The sequence below is a fragment of the Lepidochelys kempii genome, chromosome 25 (genome assembly GCF_965140285.1).
Source record: "Lepidochelys kempii isolate rLepKem1 chromosome 25, rLepKem1.hap1, whole genome shotgun sequence".
Taxonomy (NCBI): Eukaryota; Metazoa; Chordata; order Testudines; family Cheloniidae; genus Lepidochelys; species Lepidochelys kempii.
The window spans coordinates 14,284,062-14,301,907 of NC_136404.1; the positions used below are offsets into that span (position 1 = coordinate 14,284,062).

At 53.5% G+C, this 17,846-nt stretch overlaps 1 protein-coding gene across 1 annotated transcript; it reads left to right on the top strand.

Moving 5' to 3' along the window:
* Nucleotides 1-1,472: 1,472 nt before the first annotated feature.
* Nucleotides 1,473-11,847, top strand: KISS1R (KISS1 receptor). Its single transcript, XM_073324132.1, has 5 exons — nucleotides 1,473-1,787; nucleotides 7,709-7,833; nucleotides 9,308-9,443; nucleotides 10,143-10,381; nucleotides 11,045-11,847. Exons 1-5 carry the CDS (start codon nucleotides 1,544-1,546, stop codon nucleotides 11,399-11,401), a joined length of 1,101 nt encoding a protein of 366 aa, XP_073180233.1. The 5' UTR covers nucleotides 1,473-1,543; the 3' UTR covers nucleotides 11,402-11,847.
* The last annotated feature ends 5,999 nt before the right edge of the window (nucleotides 11,848-17,846 follow it).

Here is a 17,846-nt window from a genome sequence, read left to right on the forward strand (position 1 = left end):
GAACTACCCCCCACATGATATGTCTGAAGCAACAGTAATAAAAAAGGATCAGCTGTCTATGTGGATGAGACCAACAACTGTGATTACACTAGGTAAGATTAAAAGGGCCTGGGCTCTCAATCCTCATGCTTCAGGGTATAAAGTGATCAGCATCTGGGTTCATAAGTGCAGTCTCCCTTCATGGTGCAGTATTGTGCAGTTAGGTGCATGTCTTTGGGGGGCACCTTTCTCTGAGGACTCTATTGGGGAAAGGAAGAGCTGGGCCTTTGTACGGTCTGTAGTGTAGACGTAGTCTCAGTTGCACAGGGCATGACCTTTTCCACAGCCCTGAACCATGCAGTTAGGTCGACCTAGTCTCTCTGGGCCTCAGTTTCCCACCTGTGCAATGGGGATAACAGCACCGCCTTACCTAAGGGGTGTTGTGAGGTTCTTATCCTATGGTAGCAGGAGAAGCTTGGATGGATCTTCTCTTTATCCAAGGTATAAGGCGTTGGTAGTAAGATGTTTCCCCAAGAGATGCCCTGAGCTGAGAGAACAGAACCAGTCCACAAGAACACCTGGCATTTCCCCAGCGCCTTTCATTTTAAAGCACCTGGTTCCTGACTGTTCACCCCACTGCCGTAGGGCCGGTAAATCCTATGCTCCCCGCTGGCTTTATTCTTGGGGGACCCAAGGCGCAGAGAAGCTGAGGGCTGTGCCCCGGGTGATGGGGAGAATCGGCAGGGAATGAACCCAGGAGTCCTGGCCTCTGAACTCCTGCACCTCACACACCCCCCCCGCCCCTCTGACTGTGCATTTAAAAAAAAACCACTTTTGATTTGTTCTCAGCTGCTGTTTATTTCTTTAACAGGGTGGGGGGCATCTCCGCGCGGCACCCCCCAGCAGAGAGAACAACTCCTGGACCTGGGGCAGCTGCCCACTGGATGGGACTTTTCCCTCCCTCGGGTCGGGAGCAGCACCCCCCCCCCGCCACGCCCGTCTCCCTGCGGACGCGCCGCTCCCCAGAGGCGCCTCCCCCTGGAGGGGCTCCCGGCGTCTCCACTACAAGAAGAGGGCGAGCGGGAAACCAGAGCGGATTCGGAGCGCGGCGGAGCAGACGGGACGCGGCGTCCTGCTGAAGCGGCTTTCTCTGCCTTTGGGGCTTGATTCCCTCCTGGGGCAGCGCTCGGACTCCTGGGTTCCCCGCCGCGGAGTTGCTGCTCCGGACGGAGGACGCGGGGTAGCAGCCTGCAGGTTAGCGCAGGAGCTAAACCCCCCCCCCACCCCGCCCCCGCCGGCCCCAAACTTCCTGAGCTACTTAGAGCCGCCCCTCGGGAAGGGAGCTCGCCAGGCTCGGGGAGTTCGTGTTGCTGAAGGCAGCGCTGGGAGAACCCCACCCCTGACCCTAGGGGCGAGCGGGGAGCCTCCCTGGGGTCCCCTGGCAGGAGACCCGCCAGCTCCATTGGGGGTCAGGGCTAAGGAGAGAACCCAGGAGTCCTGCTAGCGAGCGGCCCCTTCCCCCTCCAGGGAAAGGCAGGGGTCCTGCGCTCTGCGCCCCAGGACCATGCGGGGAGCATCTGCCAGCGCCCTGCTCAACGCCTCTCTCCTGCTCCCCAACCGCTCCTGCCCCGGGGGGCTGCTCTGTGCCAACAGCTCGGAGCCGCGGAGCCCCCCGCGCCTGGTGGACGCCTGGCTGGTGCCCCTCTTCTTCGCCCTGCTGATGGCGCTGGGGCTGGCGGGCAACTCCCTGGTCATCTACGTGATCACCAAGCACAAGCAGATGAGGACGGTCACCAATTTCTACATCGGTGAGTTGGGCACAGGGGTGCGGTGGGGCTGGGCATGGGGGCGCAGTGGGGCTGGGCACGGGGGCGCGGGGGCACGGTGGGCCTGGGCATGGGGGCGCGGTGGGCCTGGGCATGGGGGCGTGGTGGGGCTGGGCACGGAGGAACCCTGGGGCTGGGCACGGGGGCGCGGTGGGGCTGGGTGCGGTGGGGCTGGGCATGGGGCGCAGTGGGGCTGAGCACAGAGGAACCCTGGGGCTGGGCACGGTGGGGCTTAGAAATTTAGAAAAATTTGATCCGAGCCATTATTAGAATGATACACTGCCAGAGTGATCAAGTAAGAATCAAGAGGAGAAGAAAAAAATAACTTCCAAACAAGAAATCTCCTGGTGATTCATAATCTAATGACTATCAGTCTAGGCACGGGCAGGATGTGCATCTCAGGATGTGAGGGAGCAGAGGGTCTGCTCTCAGTGGAGGGAGCAATGGACAATGAAGAATATAACATCAATATATATATTAGGGGTCAGCCAGAGTTGAAGATCATCTGGTAGTGTTAAAAAGCAACGGCCGAGCCTGCGTCCCAGCCCAAGAAAGCAAGAGAGAAAAGAGCAAGCAAATTGTCAGAGAAACACGCAAAAGATTTACACAGAAATCAATGTGCAGGCAGTGGCAAGAGAGCGAACCCATTAGCAGTTGAAGATTCACGCTGGTGGATGGATGCCTCAGAAGAGAGGGGGCGTATTCCAGAGCAGTCCTTCAGGGTTAATTTCCTTTGAAACAAAATTGACCTACAGAATTATTTGAGCTATTTAACCTCTTTGTCAAGGGCCTGGAGGAAAACATAAAATCTCACTGCTAAAGCTGGCAGCTGACCCCCAAAACTGCAGGCGTGGTAAGTAACGCAGAAGACAGGTCACTTATTCAGAGCAATATGGATCACTTGGGCTCAAGCAAACAATGTGCGTTTTAATACTGCTCAGTGTAAACGTATGCAGCTGAGAACAAAGAACGTAGGCCAGGATGGGGGTCTCTCTCCTGGGAAGCAGGGACTCTGTAAAAGATTTGGGGGCTGTGGTGGATAATCAGCTGATTAGGAGCTCCCAGTGCGATACTGCGGTCAAAAGAGCTAATGCGATCCTGGGAGGCATAAACAGGGGAATCTCGAGTAGGAGCAGAGAGGCGATTTTACCTCTGTATTTGACACTGGTGCAACCGCTGCTGGAATCCTGTGTCCAGTTCTGGTGCCCACAATTCAAGAAGGGAGTTGATAAATTAGAGGGGCTTCAGAGAAAAACCTCAAGAATGATTAAAAGATTAGAAAACCTGCCTTAGAGTGATAGACTCCAGGAGCTCAATTTATGTAGCTTAACAAAGAAAAGGTTAAGGGGTGACTTGATCACAGTCTATAAGTACCTACATGGGGAACAAATATTTAATAATGGGCTCTTCAAACTAGCAGAGAAAGGTCGAACACGATCCAGTGGCTGGAAGTTGAAGCTGGACAAATTCAGACTGGAAATAAGGCGTAAAATATTAAGGGTGAAAGTAATTAATCAGTGGAAGAATTTGCCAAGTGTCGTTTTGGATTCTCCACCACTGACAATTTTTAATGTTTTCCTAAAAGACCTGATCTAGAATTTATTTTGGGGGCAGTTCTCTGGCCTGGGCTATACAGAAGGTCAGCCGAGATCAGTGGTTCTCAACGAGGGGTATGTGTACCCCTGGAGGTACACTGAGGTCTTCCGGGGGTACTCAACTCATCTAGATCAGGGAGTGGTTGGATGGGTTTAGGGGGGTTGCAAGTGCATGGCTGGCATTAGGGGGTGGCAAGCAGGGCAACTGCCTGGGTCCCCACACCACAAGGGACCCCACGAAGCTAAGTTACAAGCTGGGGCTCGGGCTTCAAACAAGGCTCACAAGTGAAAAACAAGTTCAAGTACCACGCTGAAGTGTAAGTACAATATTTATATTAGGGCTGCCAAGCGATTAAAAAAATTAATTGCGTGATTAATCACGCTCTTAAACAATAATTGCGTCCCATTTATCTATACAGTGTTCACTTTATATTTTTTATTACAAATATTTTCACAGTAAAAAACAAAAGAAATCGTATTTTTCAATTCACCTAATACAAGAACTGCAGTGCAATCACTTTATCACGAAAGTTGAACTTACAAATGTAGAATAATTACACAAAATAACTGCATTCAAAAATAAAACAGTGTAAAACTTTAGCGCCTTCAGGTGCACTCAGTCCTACTTCAGCCAATCTCTCAGACAAACAAGTCTGGTTACAATTTGCAGGAGATAACGCTGCCTGCGTCTGGTTTACAATGTCACCTGAAAGGGAGAACAGGCATTCGCATGGCACTGTTGTAGCCGGCGTCGCAAGATATTTACGTGCCAGGTGCGCTAAAGATTCACATGTCCCTTCATGCTTCAACCCCCATTCCAGAGGACATGATGACGGGTTCTGCTCGATAATGATCCAAAGCAGGGTGGACCGACGCATGTTCATTTTCATCATCTGAGTCAGATGCCACCAGCAGAAGGTTGATTTTCTTTTTTTTTGGTGGTTCGGGTTGTGTAGTTTCCGCATTGGAGAGTTGCTCTTTTAAGACTTCTGAAAGCATGCGCCACACCCCGTCCTGACCAGATTTTGGAGGGCACTTCAGATTTCTTAAACCTTGGGTCGAGTGCGGTAGCGATCTTTAGAAATCTCACATTGGTACCTTCTTTGTGTTTTGTCAAATCTGCAGTGGAAGTGTTCTTAAAACGAACATGGGCTGGGTCATCATCCAACACTGCTAGAACATGAAATCTAGGGCAGAATGCGGGTAAAACAGAACAGGAGCTGCTCAAGCACACGTAGGAGTGAGAGCAGGGCTTAATTTGTGCCGGGGCTTGCCAGAACTTAGCCCCGGCACCTCTGGGCCTGGCAGTTCGTAGCCCCGGCACCTCTGGGCTTGCCACATCCGTTATGAAAGTAAAAAAATTGCTTGAGCCCCGCTGCCCTGGCCTGGCACCTTTTTCATTACAAATTAAGCACGGAGTGAGAGGCATCCTGATCAGTGCCCTCAGGAAGACGGAGGCACTGTGAAACTGTGAAGGAAAGTCAAAGGAGAACTCGGGCCTTTGAGCCCTCTCCAGCGCAGGGATTCTGCAGAGGGTTTAACAAAACTCCTGACAACCCAAATCTTCGGAGTCCGTTCATGGTGACGATTTATTAGTGACTCTGGGGGAGACATTTTAGGCAGGAGCTTTCCCCTTTTTGTGCTTGAAGATCTTGTACGTTGTGACGGCTAGTTGTTAAAAACAAAACAAAACCAAACAGCCAGGGGAAATTACAGGCCATTTTCTAGGCCCGTGAAGGGCCCATTGGGGTACTGTGGGAATACTAGGAAGAAGGCTGCTTGGAGGTTGGGAATCTCACCTTAGAGACTAACCTGCCACAAGTACTCCTTTTCTTTTTGCGAATACAGACTAACACGGCTGTTACTCTGAAACCTATCTCTGAGAGCCCATTCAAGTAATATAGCATTCAGACTTGTGACCCGGCTATTCTGCCCCGGAGCCCCACCTCTCCCTTCGCCCCAGCAATCTCCGCTCCTCCTAGCCGCAGGCATCAGTTACAATATGTAGCTGCAGGCCGGTTATTTGTCACTTTGCATCTAGTTTCTTTGGAGAGATTTTGACCTTTTTGTGATGCCCAATGACAGAAAATTAAAGTCTAAGGTCTGCCTATCCCAGTCCCTCCCCCACCATCCTTGCATCCGCTGCTTTTACAATTAATCTCCTGGCTCATTGTGAGAATCTCCTGTTCTGTGTGCAGTAACCCAGGTTACCGAGAGCTTTTTCCTCAGCTAAAATATCGAGGGGCCTGATCCGGCACAATAGAGTCAATAGGGGCCTGATCTGCAGCTGCCCTGTGCTTTCTGTCCTCGTTTACACCTGTGCAAAGTGGGTGCAAGATGCAAGATCAGCTCACAGGTTTCCACTCACTGGTTATGGGGTCAGTGACCAGACAAAGCGCCAAGCAGGGCTGGATCAGGCCCTTCCAAATGTCACCATCCCTTGCAGTGCAAGTAGGAGCAGGCACCTGGGATAGGACGGTGAAGTAAGTGACACTCAGCTGTACCGAACCAGCTGAAGCTGAATGAACGTCTTCACCTGACTAAGGCAGCTCTGGTCAGTGCTGCCTGGGCAAAGCAAACCTTCAGGGCAGCCCCGCATAGCTTGTACATCCCTTATGGAAGCGCTGTCAATCCATCCGTGCTTACCAGAACCCTGCTGCAGTCCAGGAGCACAGGGGTTAACCAGGACATCCCGGCTGAACCTGAAATGAGCCAATACCACAAGGCCCCCTGACTCAGAGGAAACCCTGGTCCTGGGGGATATTGACTTTCTTGACCTTGATTGCTTAAAAAAATGATCGTGCAATGCATTAGAGAGAGAGGGCTGGTGCCTGGTTTAAATCAGCATAATCCCATTGAAAGCAATGGCGCAACACCTATTGACCCCAGCTGAGGACCAAGGTTATATAGATCCTCTTCCCAGCCCCAGGAGGGATCCCCTTTCTACAGGTGGGGAAACTGAGGCGCAAGAGGGGTTTGATGACTTATCCCAGGCTGCACAGCGAGCCAAGTGTCAGAGCTGAGATTAGATTTTAGGAGTTCCTGGCTCCCAGCCCCATGCTCTAAGCACTAGACCTTGTTGCCTCTTGATGCTGACGTTACTAGAAACTCCCCCTCTGTACACCTCACAAATCTCACTCCAGGTGCTCTTTGCGTATGGCCCCGATCCAGCAAGGAGCAAGCAGCATCCGGGAAGCACTCAGTATCCTCCAGGCTCAAACTTCCACTCCGCTAGAGCAATTACTGCCCCTTAGCCAGTGTCAAGGCTCTGTGCTGTCAGGGATGGGACTCAGCTCCAAACCCTGGGCTCCCAGCCCCCCCACACTGGGGTTAGCTCATAGGGGCAAGTCTGAGACGGTTCAGAGGCTATTGAGACGGGTGTGACTTACACCTTCTTCCAGCCCTTCATTGTGTATGTAGATTCCCTCTTGCACTGGTGTAAACCTGGAGTAACACCCCTAAAGCCAATGGAGTTAATCCAGATTCATACTAGCATACAGGAGACCCTTCCTCTCTTTTACGGCCAGCAGGCCCTTAGACACCCCAATCTCCCCTCACACATTTCCTCTGAATTTGGCCTACTGGGCATAGTGGAATCTGAGAGGGAATCAAAGCTGGATTAACCGACAGGCCCAGGAGCTGGAAGATGGAGTTATAAGCTTGATGCAGGTGACGTTTTGTGGTCCCTTGCAGATCTTCGGCCGGTGCAAATTGACCCAGCTCCATTGACTTCACTGGAGCAGTGGCAATTCCCATCCGCGGAGGCACAGCCCCTGTGAATCTGTGGGTGCAGCCAGGAAAGCAACTAACAGAGGGGTGGAAATAGAAAGGCTCCAAGTCTGGTGCTCTCTGCGCCGGACCATGCCTCTGCAGGTGGAGACTGGCCCTTTACGTGGGGTGAAGAGGAGGGGAAATAAACCAAGGTCTGCAGCATCAGTAGAAGGAGGGTCAGTTGTTCTGGACATGTCCATTTCCCAGCTGCAAAGTCTTTGTTTCAGACCCGTTGTTCCCAGAATGGCAGGGGGACGACGAGAACTGAAACAGCAAAGGCCAGCTCATTCGCCTTTTAAATCGACCCTGTTACTGCCGTATCTAAGCACCTCGCCATCTTTAATGGATTTAGCCTCACCACACCCCTAAGAGGCTGTTCTCCCCATCACACAGGTGGGAAACTGAGGCACAGAGCTACTAAGTGACTTGCCCAAGGTGGCATAGGGAGCCTGTGGCAGAGGTAGGATTTGAACCGAGGCCTCCTAAGTCCAAGGCTTGTGCCCTAATCACAGCATGACCCTTTCTTTCTTTTGACAGCCAACCTTGCCACCACAGATATTATCTTCCTGGTGTGCTGCGTGCCGTTCACTGCCATGCTGTATCCCCTTCCCGGCTGGATCTTCGGGGAGTTCATGTGCAAGTTTGTCAATTACATCCAACAGGTGAGGCATTGGCTTAGGGCTTCGCTCATTACTGTGGGCAGTGCTGGGGTGACTGCGGGGGACTTAGTCTTCAAAAGAGAGACTGCATGGGCAGCAACAGGGCGAGCTTTGTCCTCTCCTTCCACACAGGCACCTCACACATATATTTCTCATGCAGTTGCACAACACACACATGGCCTATGTGCATGCTATACAAACAGAAAAGTTAGATAAAAAACATACTCTTGCTGGAAGGTTGCAGCATAACACGACTTTATGATAAACACACAGTGACCAAAACCAGAGAGAGACAAAGCAGGCTGCTCCCTGCAGCGAGGCACAGATCTTGGAATCACTGTGGATAGTTCTCTGAAAATTTCAGCTCAATATGCAGAAGCAGCAGTCCAAATGGCTAAAAGAATGGTAGGAACGACTAGGAAAAGGAAAGAAAATAAGACAAAAATATCATAATGCTACTATATAAATCCATGGCATGCCTACATCTTCAGTACTGTGTCCAGTTCTGGTCACCCAATCTCAAAAAGGAGAAAGTGGAACTGGAAAAGGTTCCGAGATGGGAAACAAAGATGATCAAGGGTATGAAACAGCTTCCGTACAAAGAGAAACTAAAAAGATTAGGGCTGTTTGGCTTAGAAAAGGGATGACGAAGGAGGGATATGAGAGAGGTCTCTATCATTCTGAAGGGCTTGGAAAAAGCCACTAGAGAAGCGTTATTTACCCTTTCATGTAATACAAAAATCAGGGATCACCCGATGAAATGAATCCGCAGCATGTTTAAAACAAACACAAGGGAGTACTTCTTCACCCAACACACAGGCAACCCGTGGATCTCCGGGCCATGAGATGTTGTGAGTATAAAAGTATAAATGGGTTCAAAAAAAGGGCTAGATAAGTTCCTGGAGGACAGGTCCATCAATGGCTAATAGCCAACATGGTCAGGGATGCAACGCCATGCTCGGGGTGACCCTAAACCTCTGACTGCCAGAAGCCGAGAGTGGAAGACAGGGTGGATCGCTGCAAAATTGCCTTGTGTACATTCTCCCTGAAGCATCTGGCACTGTTGGAGTTGGGATACAGGGCGAGATGAACCATTGGTCTGACCCATTTTGGCAGCACTGATGTTCTTATGTAAATCCCCCCCACCTTGATTTAGGCTGACATTTTCCAGACTAACTGGAAATGTCCCAGATGGCACACGTCCATACACAGCCTGCAAGCAAGGCTAGGAACCCCCCTGCTCTTGCGGCGGTAGCTTGCATTTCCAACACGCCACACCACGCAAACCGAGATCATCGGCTTCCAAGAGTAGAATACTCGGACACAGAGAGCCAGATACTCAGCTGCTGTGTATTGCTGTATCTCTGTTACAGTCGACCTGGCGCCAGCAATGCACGGGGTGGGTGCGTGGATGTGTGGTTCCCCAGCCAACTCCCCTCCAAGGCTCTCCCCTCTCCGCTTCTGCCTCCCCTGGCAGGTCTCCGTGCAGGCCACCTGCGTCACCCTGACGGCCATGAGCGTGGACCGCTGGTACGTGACCGTGTTCCCACTGCGTGCTCTGCGTCAGCGCACCCCCCGGGTGGCCGTCGCCATCAGTGTGGGCCTCTGGATCTGTGAGTAGAGCCGGCGTGGGTAGGGGAGACTGGGGAAAGGTGGCCCTCCTGAAGTGGTGCCGGGCAGCTGGGGTGAGCTGGCCGGGAGGGGCCGTCACTGGCACTCCCGGAGGAGGAAGGGGGATGGAGAGATCCATGTGGGCATGAGGGGACAGAGCCTACTGGGTAAGGGCCCCTTTATTTTTTAAAGAAACTGCCTAGAACCATTTATGCAACCCCTGGCCCAACCCCTGACCCAATAAATGTCAGGGTTCAGATAAAATGGGACCTGCATCTGAACCACCCCTGGGCGTGGTTTGCAAAGCCAAGCCCTACCTGGGGAGGTTGGGGATGTTCAAGGATGGGGGCTGAAATGGGAATTTGGGGGATGTAAGAAGGGAGGGGACAGCTGTAACACAGGCATGAGCTGAAGCTGCTGGCTGTGTCAAGTGGAGTCCTTCCCCACCCTCAGGGAATGGACCGTTGGCAACTATCATCCTCATAACCTGGTTCTGACCCTTCCCTTTGTCCCTCCAACTCATTCCCCCTGCGACCCATGATCCTTCCTGGTTCTGGTTTGGGTCTGTCCCTCCATCCTGCTCCCCCACTGGCTGGGATCCTGGTTCAGTTCAGTTCAGTCCCTTCATCCCCTGCTGACCACTAAAGCAAGCACCCAGCCTGGCGCTGGGTCACTGACTCTGGCCTTGCTGCCCACGGCAGGTTCCTTTATCATCTCCACCCCAGTGCTGATGTACAACAGGTTGACGGAGGGCTACTGGTTCGGGCCGCAGACCTATTGCAGTGAATCCTTCCCCTCCGCCTCCCACGAGAAGGCCTTCATCCTTTACAACTTCCTGGCCGTCTACCTGCTGCCCCTACTGACCATCTGCGTCTGCTACATGGGCATGCTCTACCACATGGGACATCCCACCGTGGAGCCCGTCGATAACAACTACCAGGTACCTGGCTCCTCCCCCCTGCACTCCCCACACATGCCCATAGGGGGTGTGTGCATGTGTAGATCTACATAAGACCTGATCTCCAGAAGCTTTGAGCACCCACGGCTTTCACTGGCTCCAGCAGGAGTTGATGGTGCTCAGGACTCCTCGACCACAGGGCCAGATTCATCCCTGGCCTCTGTATCCAACGGTGCATGTAAGGTGATGCTCAGGTGCATGGCCTGTGTCTGCAGATACTTGCATGTACATACACCTGTGTCCACATGCTTGTGAACAACACATGCTGCCATTTGCACCCATGCACCCACTGTTTTGTTTGCACATGAATGCACGCAGAGGCACCCACCGATACTTGCACGTGTGACCCACCCCATGTGATGCTCTGTTGCCCCCGGTGGTGGCCCATAACTAGAGGTGGATAAGCTTGCCACGGCACTGTTCTTTTAGTTCAGGCAGCAGAAGTTCATGCGCTCCAATCCAGAGGTCCCAGGTTCAATCCCCACTGCCAACCACCTCCTCGGAGTGTGGTGTTATACACACATGCAACCACTTGTGCGTATACCTCTTTACACATGTCCACCCACTGGCATGATGGCTCAACTCCCACCAGAGCTGCCTGGCTGTGAATGCTAACACACACACCCTGTCTCTGTGGCTTGCAAGGTGCAGCAGCTGGCCGAGCGCTCCGAAGCGATGCGGGCCAAGATCTCCCGCATGGTGGCCAGCATCGTGGGACTCTTCACCGTCTGCTGGGGGCCCGTGCAATTCCTCATCCTCGTCCAGGCCTTCAGCCCCAGCTTCCAGCACAATTACTACATCTACAAGGTGAAGATCTGGGCCCACTGCATGTCCTACACCAACTCCTCTGTCAACCCGATCGTTTACGCCTTCATGGGCCTCAACTTCAGGAAAGCCTTCAAGAAGGTCTTCCCCTTCATCTTCAAGCAAAAGGTGGGCTGCACCCATGCGGGCAACACCAACATCAACACCGAGATGCACTTTGTGTCCTCGGGCACATAGGGAGGTGGACATGCCCCTCCCTGCCCAGAACATGAGACCAGATGACTCTCTTTGCTGATAAGAACTTGCAGCTCGTAGAGCCTTTCATCCCAAACTGCTTTACAAACCATCTCACTCACCATTGTAATGCAGCCACCTCTGGAGTGGAAGGCAGCAGCTGTTTGTATAGCCCAGAGCATCACTGCCTGGCAGTTTAGGACAGAAAGTGAAGGAGGACACTCCGAAGGAGAGGCAGGCAGGCGGTATGTAATTACCCCAAAGAGACCAGGGCTAAATGGCTAAACCATTCCCACTAAAAACGGCCTGGGACTTTTAACCCCACAGAAACAGAACCTCTGCTTTTCCTTTGAAAGATGTGCTCCTGAGGGCATTCAGCGCCAAAAAAATAACAATTCTGTGCACAATATTTTAAAATTCTGAAAGTTTTATTTGTCAATAAATAAATACAGGGGCTCCAGCATGGCAGTGGGGAGCACAGGCCACTGGCTGCACGAAGGTGGGAGATCACGCTGCAGCCCCCCCATCCTCGCCCCCGGGACATGGACTCAGCAGTGAGGCTGCACCTGACCCTGACACAGCACAAGGCCTGGGCTTGCCCCAGAAACATCCTGGGGCCCTGCCCCTCTGCACCAGGCACACCAGGTGTGGGACAGGCAGGCTCAACCAGGCAGAATCCAAGAGTGGAGGGGCTCAGTGTGGGGGGATCCAGGTGTGGGGTGAGAGGATCAGGTGTGGGACAATCTGGGAGCAGGCAGCTCAGTGGCGGGTCTAGATGTGGGGGGATCTGGATGCACAGGCTCATTGCGGGGGGTTCCAAGTGCATGGGTAATGGGACTCTTCCAGGTGAAGGTGGGTGGGGCTCAGCAGAGGGGTCTGGGTGTGGGGTCTCAGCAGGGGGGCCTGGGTGCTGGGGGAGTGGGTCTTGGTGGGGTGGGGGTCTGCGTGCAACTAGTTGGGGGTCAGTTGCATGGGGATCTGGATGTGAGGGATCAGGGGGGTGCAGGGTGTGGGGCTCGTCAGGGTGGGGGTTTGAGTGCAGGGAGCTCAGTGGGGGATGGTCTGGGTGCACAGGTGGGGAGGCCAGAGGCAGGGGGTCTGGGTGGAAGGGGCTCCAGATGCAGAGGTTGAGGTTCTGTGGTGTGGGGTTGGGTTTAGGTATGGAGGGCTAGTGGGGTTCTGGGTGTACAGGGTTAGGCTTGGTGTGGGTGTCTGGGTATGGGAGGTCTGGATGCATGGGGGTTGGGCAGATGGGGGATCAAGTCCCCATACAGTGACCCCTCTCCCTGCAGCTGAGGAGCAATGGGGGCAGGAAGCAGGGGAGGATGCTGAGCTTCCTGCAGCTGGGGGAGGGAAGGTCTGGGGGGGGGAGGGTCTGACACAGCCCCAGCCACTCCTTGCAGAGGAAGAGGAAGTCCTGTCCTCTCCTGCCTCCAGCCTAGCCAGGATTAGCAGCTGATCCTGGCTCAGGGTAGGAGCCACTGGCAGGGGTGTCCCCAGCCCTGCAGTGATTTACCTCTCTGCCGGCTGCTCCGGGTGCCTGAAACAATGTACCTCTGCAGCTAGGGAGTGGTGCGTGGCTGCTCTTGCAGCTTCCCTTGGCTTCCCTGTCAGAAAGTAATTTTTCTTCAGGGAAGCAAAGAAATTGGCGGGGGACATGAATTATGCGCAGTGGTGCAGAATTCCCCTAGGAGTAAAGATGTCACCCTCCCTCCGACAGCACCGAGCTCACTCAGTGGAGGAGAGCGCCACCTTCTGGATCACTAGCAGCACCTTGGATGGTACTTCATCAGTCTCCCATCTAAGTGGGGTCCAGCAAGACCATCCAGTAGCTCAGCTCAAGCTTGGACTTGTTGTGTAATTAGACCTGGCTGCGGGGAAAAGGTTTATATCTCAGATCCAGGGAATTGCTTCTGTCATATAAACACTAGACTGGGCTGGTTTCCAGAGGCACTCATCTAGGGTCAATGAAAACCCAACCATCTCCCTACAAATCCTCCCAGCCATGGCCACTGAAAACTGGGGACCATCATTAAGGACTCACTTAATGGAGGGTTTGGGAATAAACTTTTCCTGGGGTCAGGTCTAACTTAAGTAATTATGTGGCTCCCATCACCACGGCATCTGGCCACCTCAGACTCTCAGCCTCCCATCCTCTGGTCATGCAGAGAATTATAGGAACTGTTATCCCCTTTTTACAGAGGGGGAACTCAGGCACAGAGAAGTTAAGTGACTTGCCTAAGGTCACACAGGGAGCCAGTAGCAGAGCAAAGACACAAACACAGCTTGCCAGGATGCACGTCTAGTGTCCTAACCACTGGGCCAGGTTCTTCCTGTGGGAGCTCCTCCACCTTTCCCTGAAGCAGCTGGTACTGGCCACTCTCAGAGATGGGCTACTCACCAGACCCCCTGGACTGATCCAGCCTGGCTGTTCCTGTCCTTATAAAGGCTCTGAGAGAGCCTGCTACTGGGAGACTGCCTTGAGCTTAAGTGACCCATTGATCCTGGCTAGAACTAGCTGAGCCTGCCAAGGGGGAAATGTCTGAACAGGGGCTAGCAGCTCCTGTTTGCCACCAGCCTCTGAAGAGCATGCTGTGCTCTTTCCATCTGCAGGGGAGACGATTGCTGGGTCTGAGGAATTTATATCATGGTGGGGGGAAATCTGAGCCTATCCCAGCTCATGACACCTGTGACCACGGAAGGCCAGGGAGAGCAGGCGGTTAACCGCAGCTCCCTGAGGGAGAAGTGGGGTCTGCAGCTCAAGGCATCACTCACGGTACAAAAAGAGGTGAATCAGATTCCCAAAGAGGCCAGGAGGTGTCGGGATGGGCGCAGCTCCCTGAGTTCCTGTACAAACGGGGCTCTTTGCAGAGGCAGCTACGTAAAAACGCCACCCACTGCTTTGTGCTTGTGGTGGCTTTGCTCCGGTTCCCACTCTTGTGAGGGTGGGGAGAAAAAATTGCCGTTTATTTATAAATAGAGTAAAACCAAGTCTTTCGTTAGCCTCGCACACAGAGTCTGTCTCCATCTGTTCCAGGACTCCCAGAGCCCAGCACCTCCTGTGCTTATAACGGATTAGCCCCTCGGTATTTTCATGGAGTTGATTAGTGACCGCCGAGAGCAGAAAACTCATCTCGCTTGTGACCGAACTCTGCTGGAGGGGAGGGGAGCTGAAATCCCCCTGCTTGGTTTGACGGCACATCTCTGGCGGAGCCACAGTCGGGGTGCTGCGGAAACCCAGACGTTCTCTGCTCCAAGGCGGGGCTCGAACTGGGGCGGGATGGGAAGGCGCGAGACTCTCCCACACTCCGCCCATCTGAGACCGGTCCATGGGCTCAGCATCCTTGCTGGGCACCACCGGCCTCTTGTTGGGGCTTTGGCTGGTGCCCATGTAGTTACTCCTCCTGCGTTGCTGGGGGCAGGTGGGCAACCAAGAATTGTGGGTACTGGGTTGCCCAGTAACGGGCGCTGCTCGGTGGTGTCCTATCATCTCTTCGGCCGCCCCGTGGCTGTGGACGTGGCATCGTCTCTCCTCCCTGCCAGGGGCAGGTGCATGCAGCCCCTCTGCGTGGTTGGGTTTCGGCCCAGGCGGGAAAGGCCTAACCCCACATGGCTCCCTGGGGGCTGGGCTTTGTTCGTGGCTCCCTGTAATGGGGAGCTCTGCCCCTTTAAGGGCCAGGGGGCTGGGGCCAGCCCTGTTAGATTATCAGACCCAGCTGGAAAGGGGCCAGTGATTGCTATAAAGGGCTTTGTTGGGGGGAGGGGGGGATACAGGAAGGAAATTAGTGCCCATAGCTGGTGGAAGAGAGAGGCAAAGGGCCCTACAGCCAGGTCAGGGGAATAGCTGCCTTATAAATCAATTGTGCCCTAAGGCATAGGCCTGAAGAGGCTTTGAGTGTGGGCTGGGGAGACAGGTCAGGAGCTTTATGCTCCCCTTTGGGTACTCCTCAGGGTCCTGCTCTGCCCTCCGTTGTCCCTAAATCTTGCACAACTCCTGACACTTTGCTGTCTTTGGTTGGATGAATTCCTGGAGGTTTCCTCGCATCTTTTTAGTTAAAGATTCATCTTTTATTCTTGGAGACTCCAGGACAATCCTGGAGCATTGGGAACCCTTCCCCCCCCCCCTCTCTCTCTCTCACTTACTTACTTGTAGGACAGTGATTCTCAACCAGGGGTATGCGTACCCCCAGGGGAACATCCTCTCATCTAGATATTGGCCTAGTTTTACAACAGGCTACATAAAAAGCACCAGTGAAGTCAGGACAAACTAAAATTTTGTATAGACAATGACTTGGTTATACTGCTCTGTATCCTGTACACTGAAATGTAAGTACAATATTTATATTCCAATGGATACCTTTTATAATTATATAGTAGAAATGAGTCAGCCATTGTTCAGTACTAGTGTACTGTGACACTTTTGTGTCTGATTTTATAAGCAAGTATTTCTTAAGTGAGTTGAAACTTAAGGGTAGGCAAGACAAATGAGAGCCCTGAAACGGGGACAGTCGTCTGGAAAGGTGGAGAGCCCCTGGTGTAAGACACAGGAGCTGGAAGATGAAGTCAGCTGAGTTCAGACTGGCAAGGTACAGGTTTGTCACAGTGAGGGTGATTAGCCGCTGGAGCAGGTGGCCAAGGGATGGGGTGAATTCTCTGTCACTGGGAATCTTTCAATCAAGGTTGGAGATAAAATATACACCCTCATTAGACCCCAAGTGAATGGGCTGGATGTAGGAAGTACTGGTCGAGGTTCTCTGGCCCGGGTTATGCAGGAGGACAGCATCGAAGATCCCAACAGCCCTGCCGGCCTTTGTATTTATTAAACCCCTAGCAGTTCACGTAGTCCCTGTGCATGGTCCCATTGAGCAGGGCACCTTGGCGAGACATAGGCTGCGAAGAGAGATTCAGAATCCTGTGGAGTCCAGGCCGATTGGTTTTGCTCCTGGGGCCGGGCACCAGAAGCCAGCAGGGCATTGACAGCCCTGTAGCTATAGCTGTTTGGTGGCCTGTGTGAGCTGGCGCACTTGAGACCCCACCGACAGGCCTGCAGACAGCAATTCCGGGCCCCAGGGCAGACCAGTCAATGGGCCCCCTAGCAAGTATCACCTTGCTTGCGTCTAGGAGTCAGGGCCGGATGAACTTTTTGTGGGCCCCCATGTGGGTAATGGAGCATGGTGCGGGGAGGTCAGTACCTGGTGCAAGGGGCTGGCCAGGGGCAATGGGGCATGGCATGGAGGGAACGGCCCCATTGCCAGCGCAGAGCAGGGATCCCCCTCCCAGCACAGTCCTAGGGGGCAGAACAGCTGAAGCTTGGGAGCACAGAGCAGTCCCATCTGCCAGGGCCCCGCCCATCCGTACCTGCCTGGCGCTGGTGTCTGCGGTGGAGAGGAGGCATTTCCTTGCAGGGGCGGCATGGGGCAGCCACTGACTTCCCCCGCCCACCGCTTCTGCAGAGTGGGCCCTGCGGCCTGCCCGGGCAATTTAAAAGGGCCCGGGGCTCCCGGCCACCACCCCCACCAATGAGCCTGCCTGCCAAACCTCCATTGCAACTGTCCTGCTTCAGAGCAACAATTTGAGAGAGGCAAAGGGCTCCCACAGGTGAGGTAGCCTGAACTCAGCTCGTGCTCCTGAAGAGCAGGGTAAGAAGCATGCGGGCTGGGGATTATGTGTCTGGAAGGCTGGAGTTACCATTGGTTTGCAAGCAGACCCCAGCTTTGGTCCTGCTCCCCAATGGATTTTGGACTTGGAGCCATGGGGTCCAGTTCCTGCAGCCAGTGTCCTGTATGCAGCAGCTGCACTGGACTGTAGCAGGCTATGGCAGGTGTTGGTAGCCCTCTAGTGGTGGTGATTTGCCATAAAACCCATCCAAAACAAGTCTGTCTGTCCAAAAAACTTGCAAAAAAGGCATGAAATAAGTGGGGATGGTCACACAGCCGCTATGAATGATGGTGGGGAGGAGTCTGGGGAAAGAGCTGGGCATCCTGTTCCCCCTGGCTCTGCCAGAGCCTCTCAGATCTCCTGCTCTTTTGAAACACCCAGGCCTAGCCAGTTATACCACAGTAGCTGAGTCCCCAGAAACTGCAGCGCTCAACTAGTCCCCTTGCTAGAAGCCTCATGTAGAGAGACCAAGAACTAACTAGGCCATGAAGCCTGAACTCCCCAGTTAGCCCCGGGGCCCGGGTGGGGGAGGTCTGATAACCTCGGAGTTGAGAAACAGCAGCAGAGCAGAGTAAGGGGAGCTGGTACAGGAAGACCACCAGCCCTGGTTGTGGAAGAGTTCATTGTTGGGGGGGGGGGTTGTAGCCTTGCGGGGGACATAGGGGAAAATAAACCTCATCTTTGATCCCCTGATGCTGAAATGTACCAACCTAGTGCATGTTGGAGTACATCCTGCTGGGTGAAGTAGCTGATCATCCCACAGGGGGGGATTGTGGGGTCTCCGCAATAG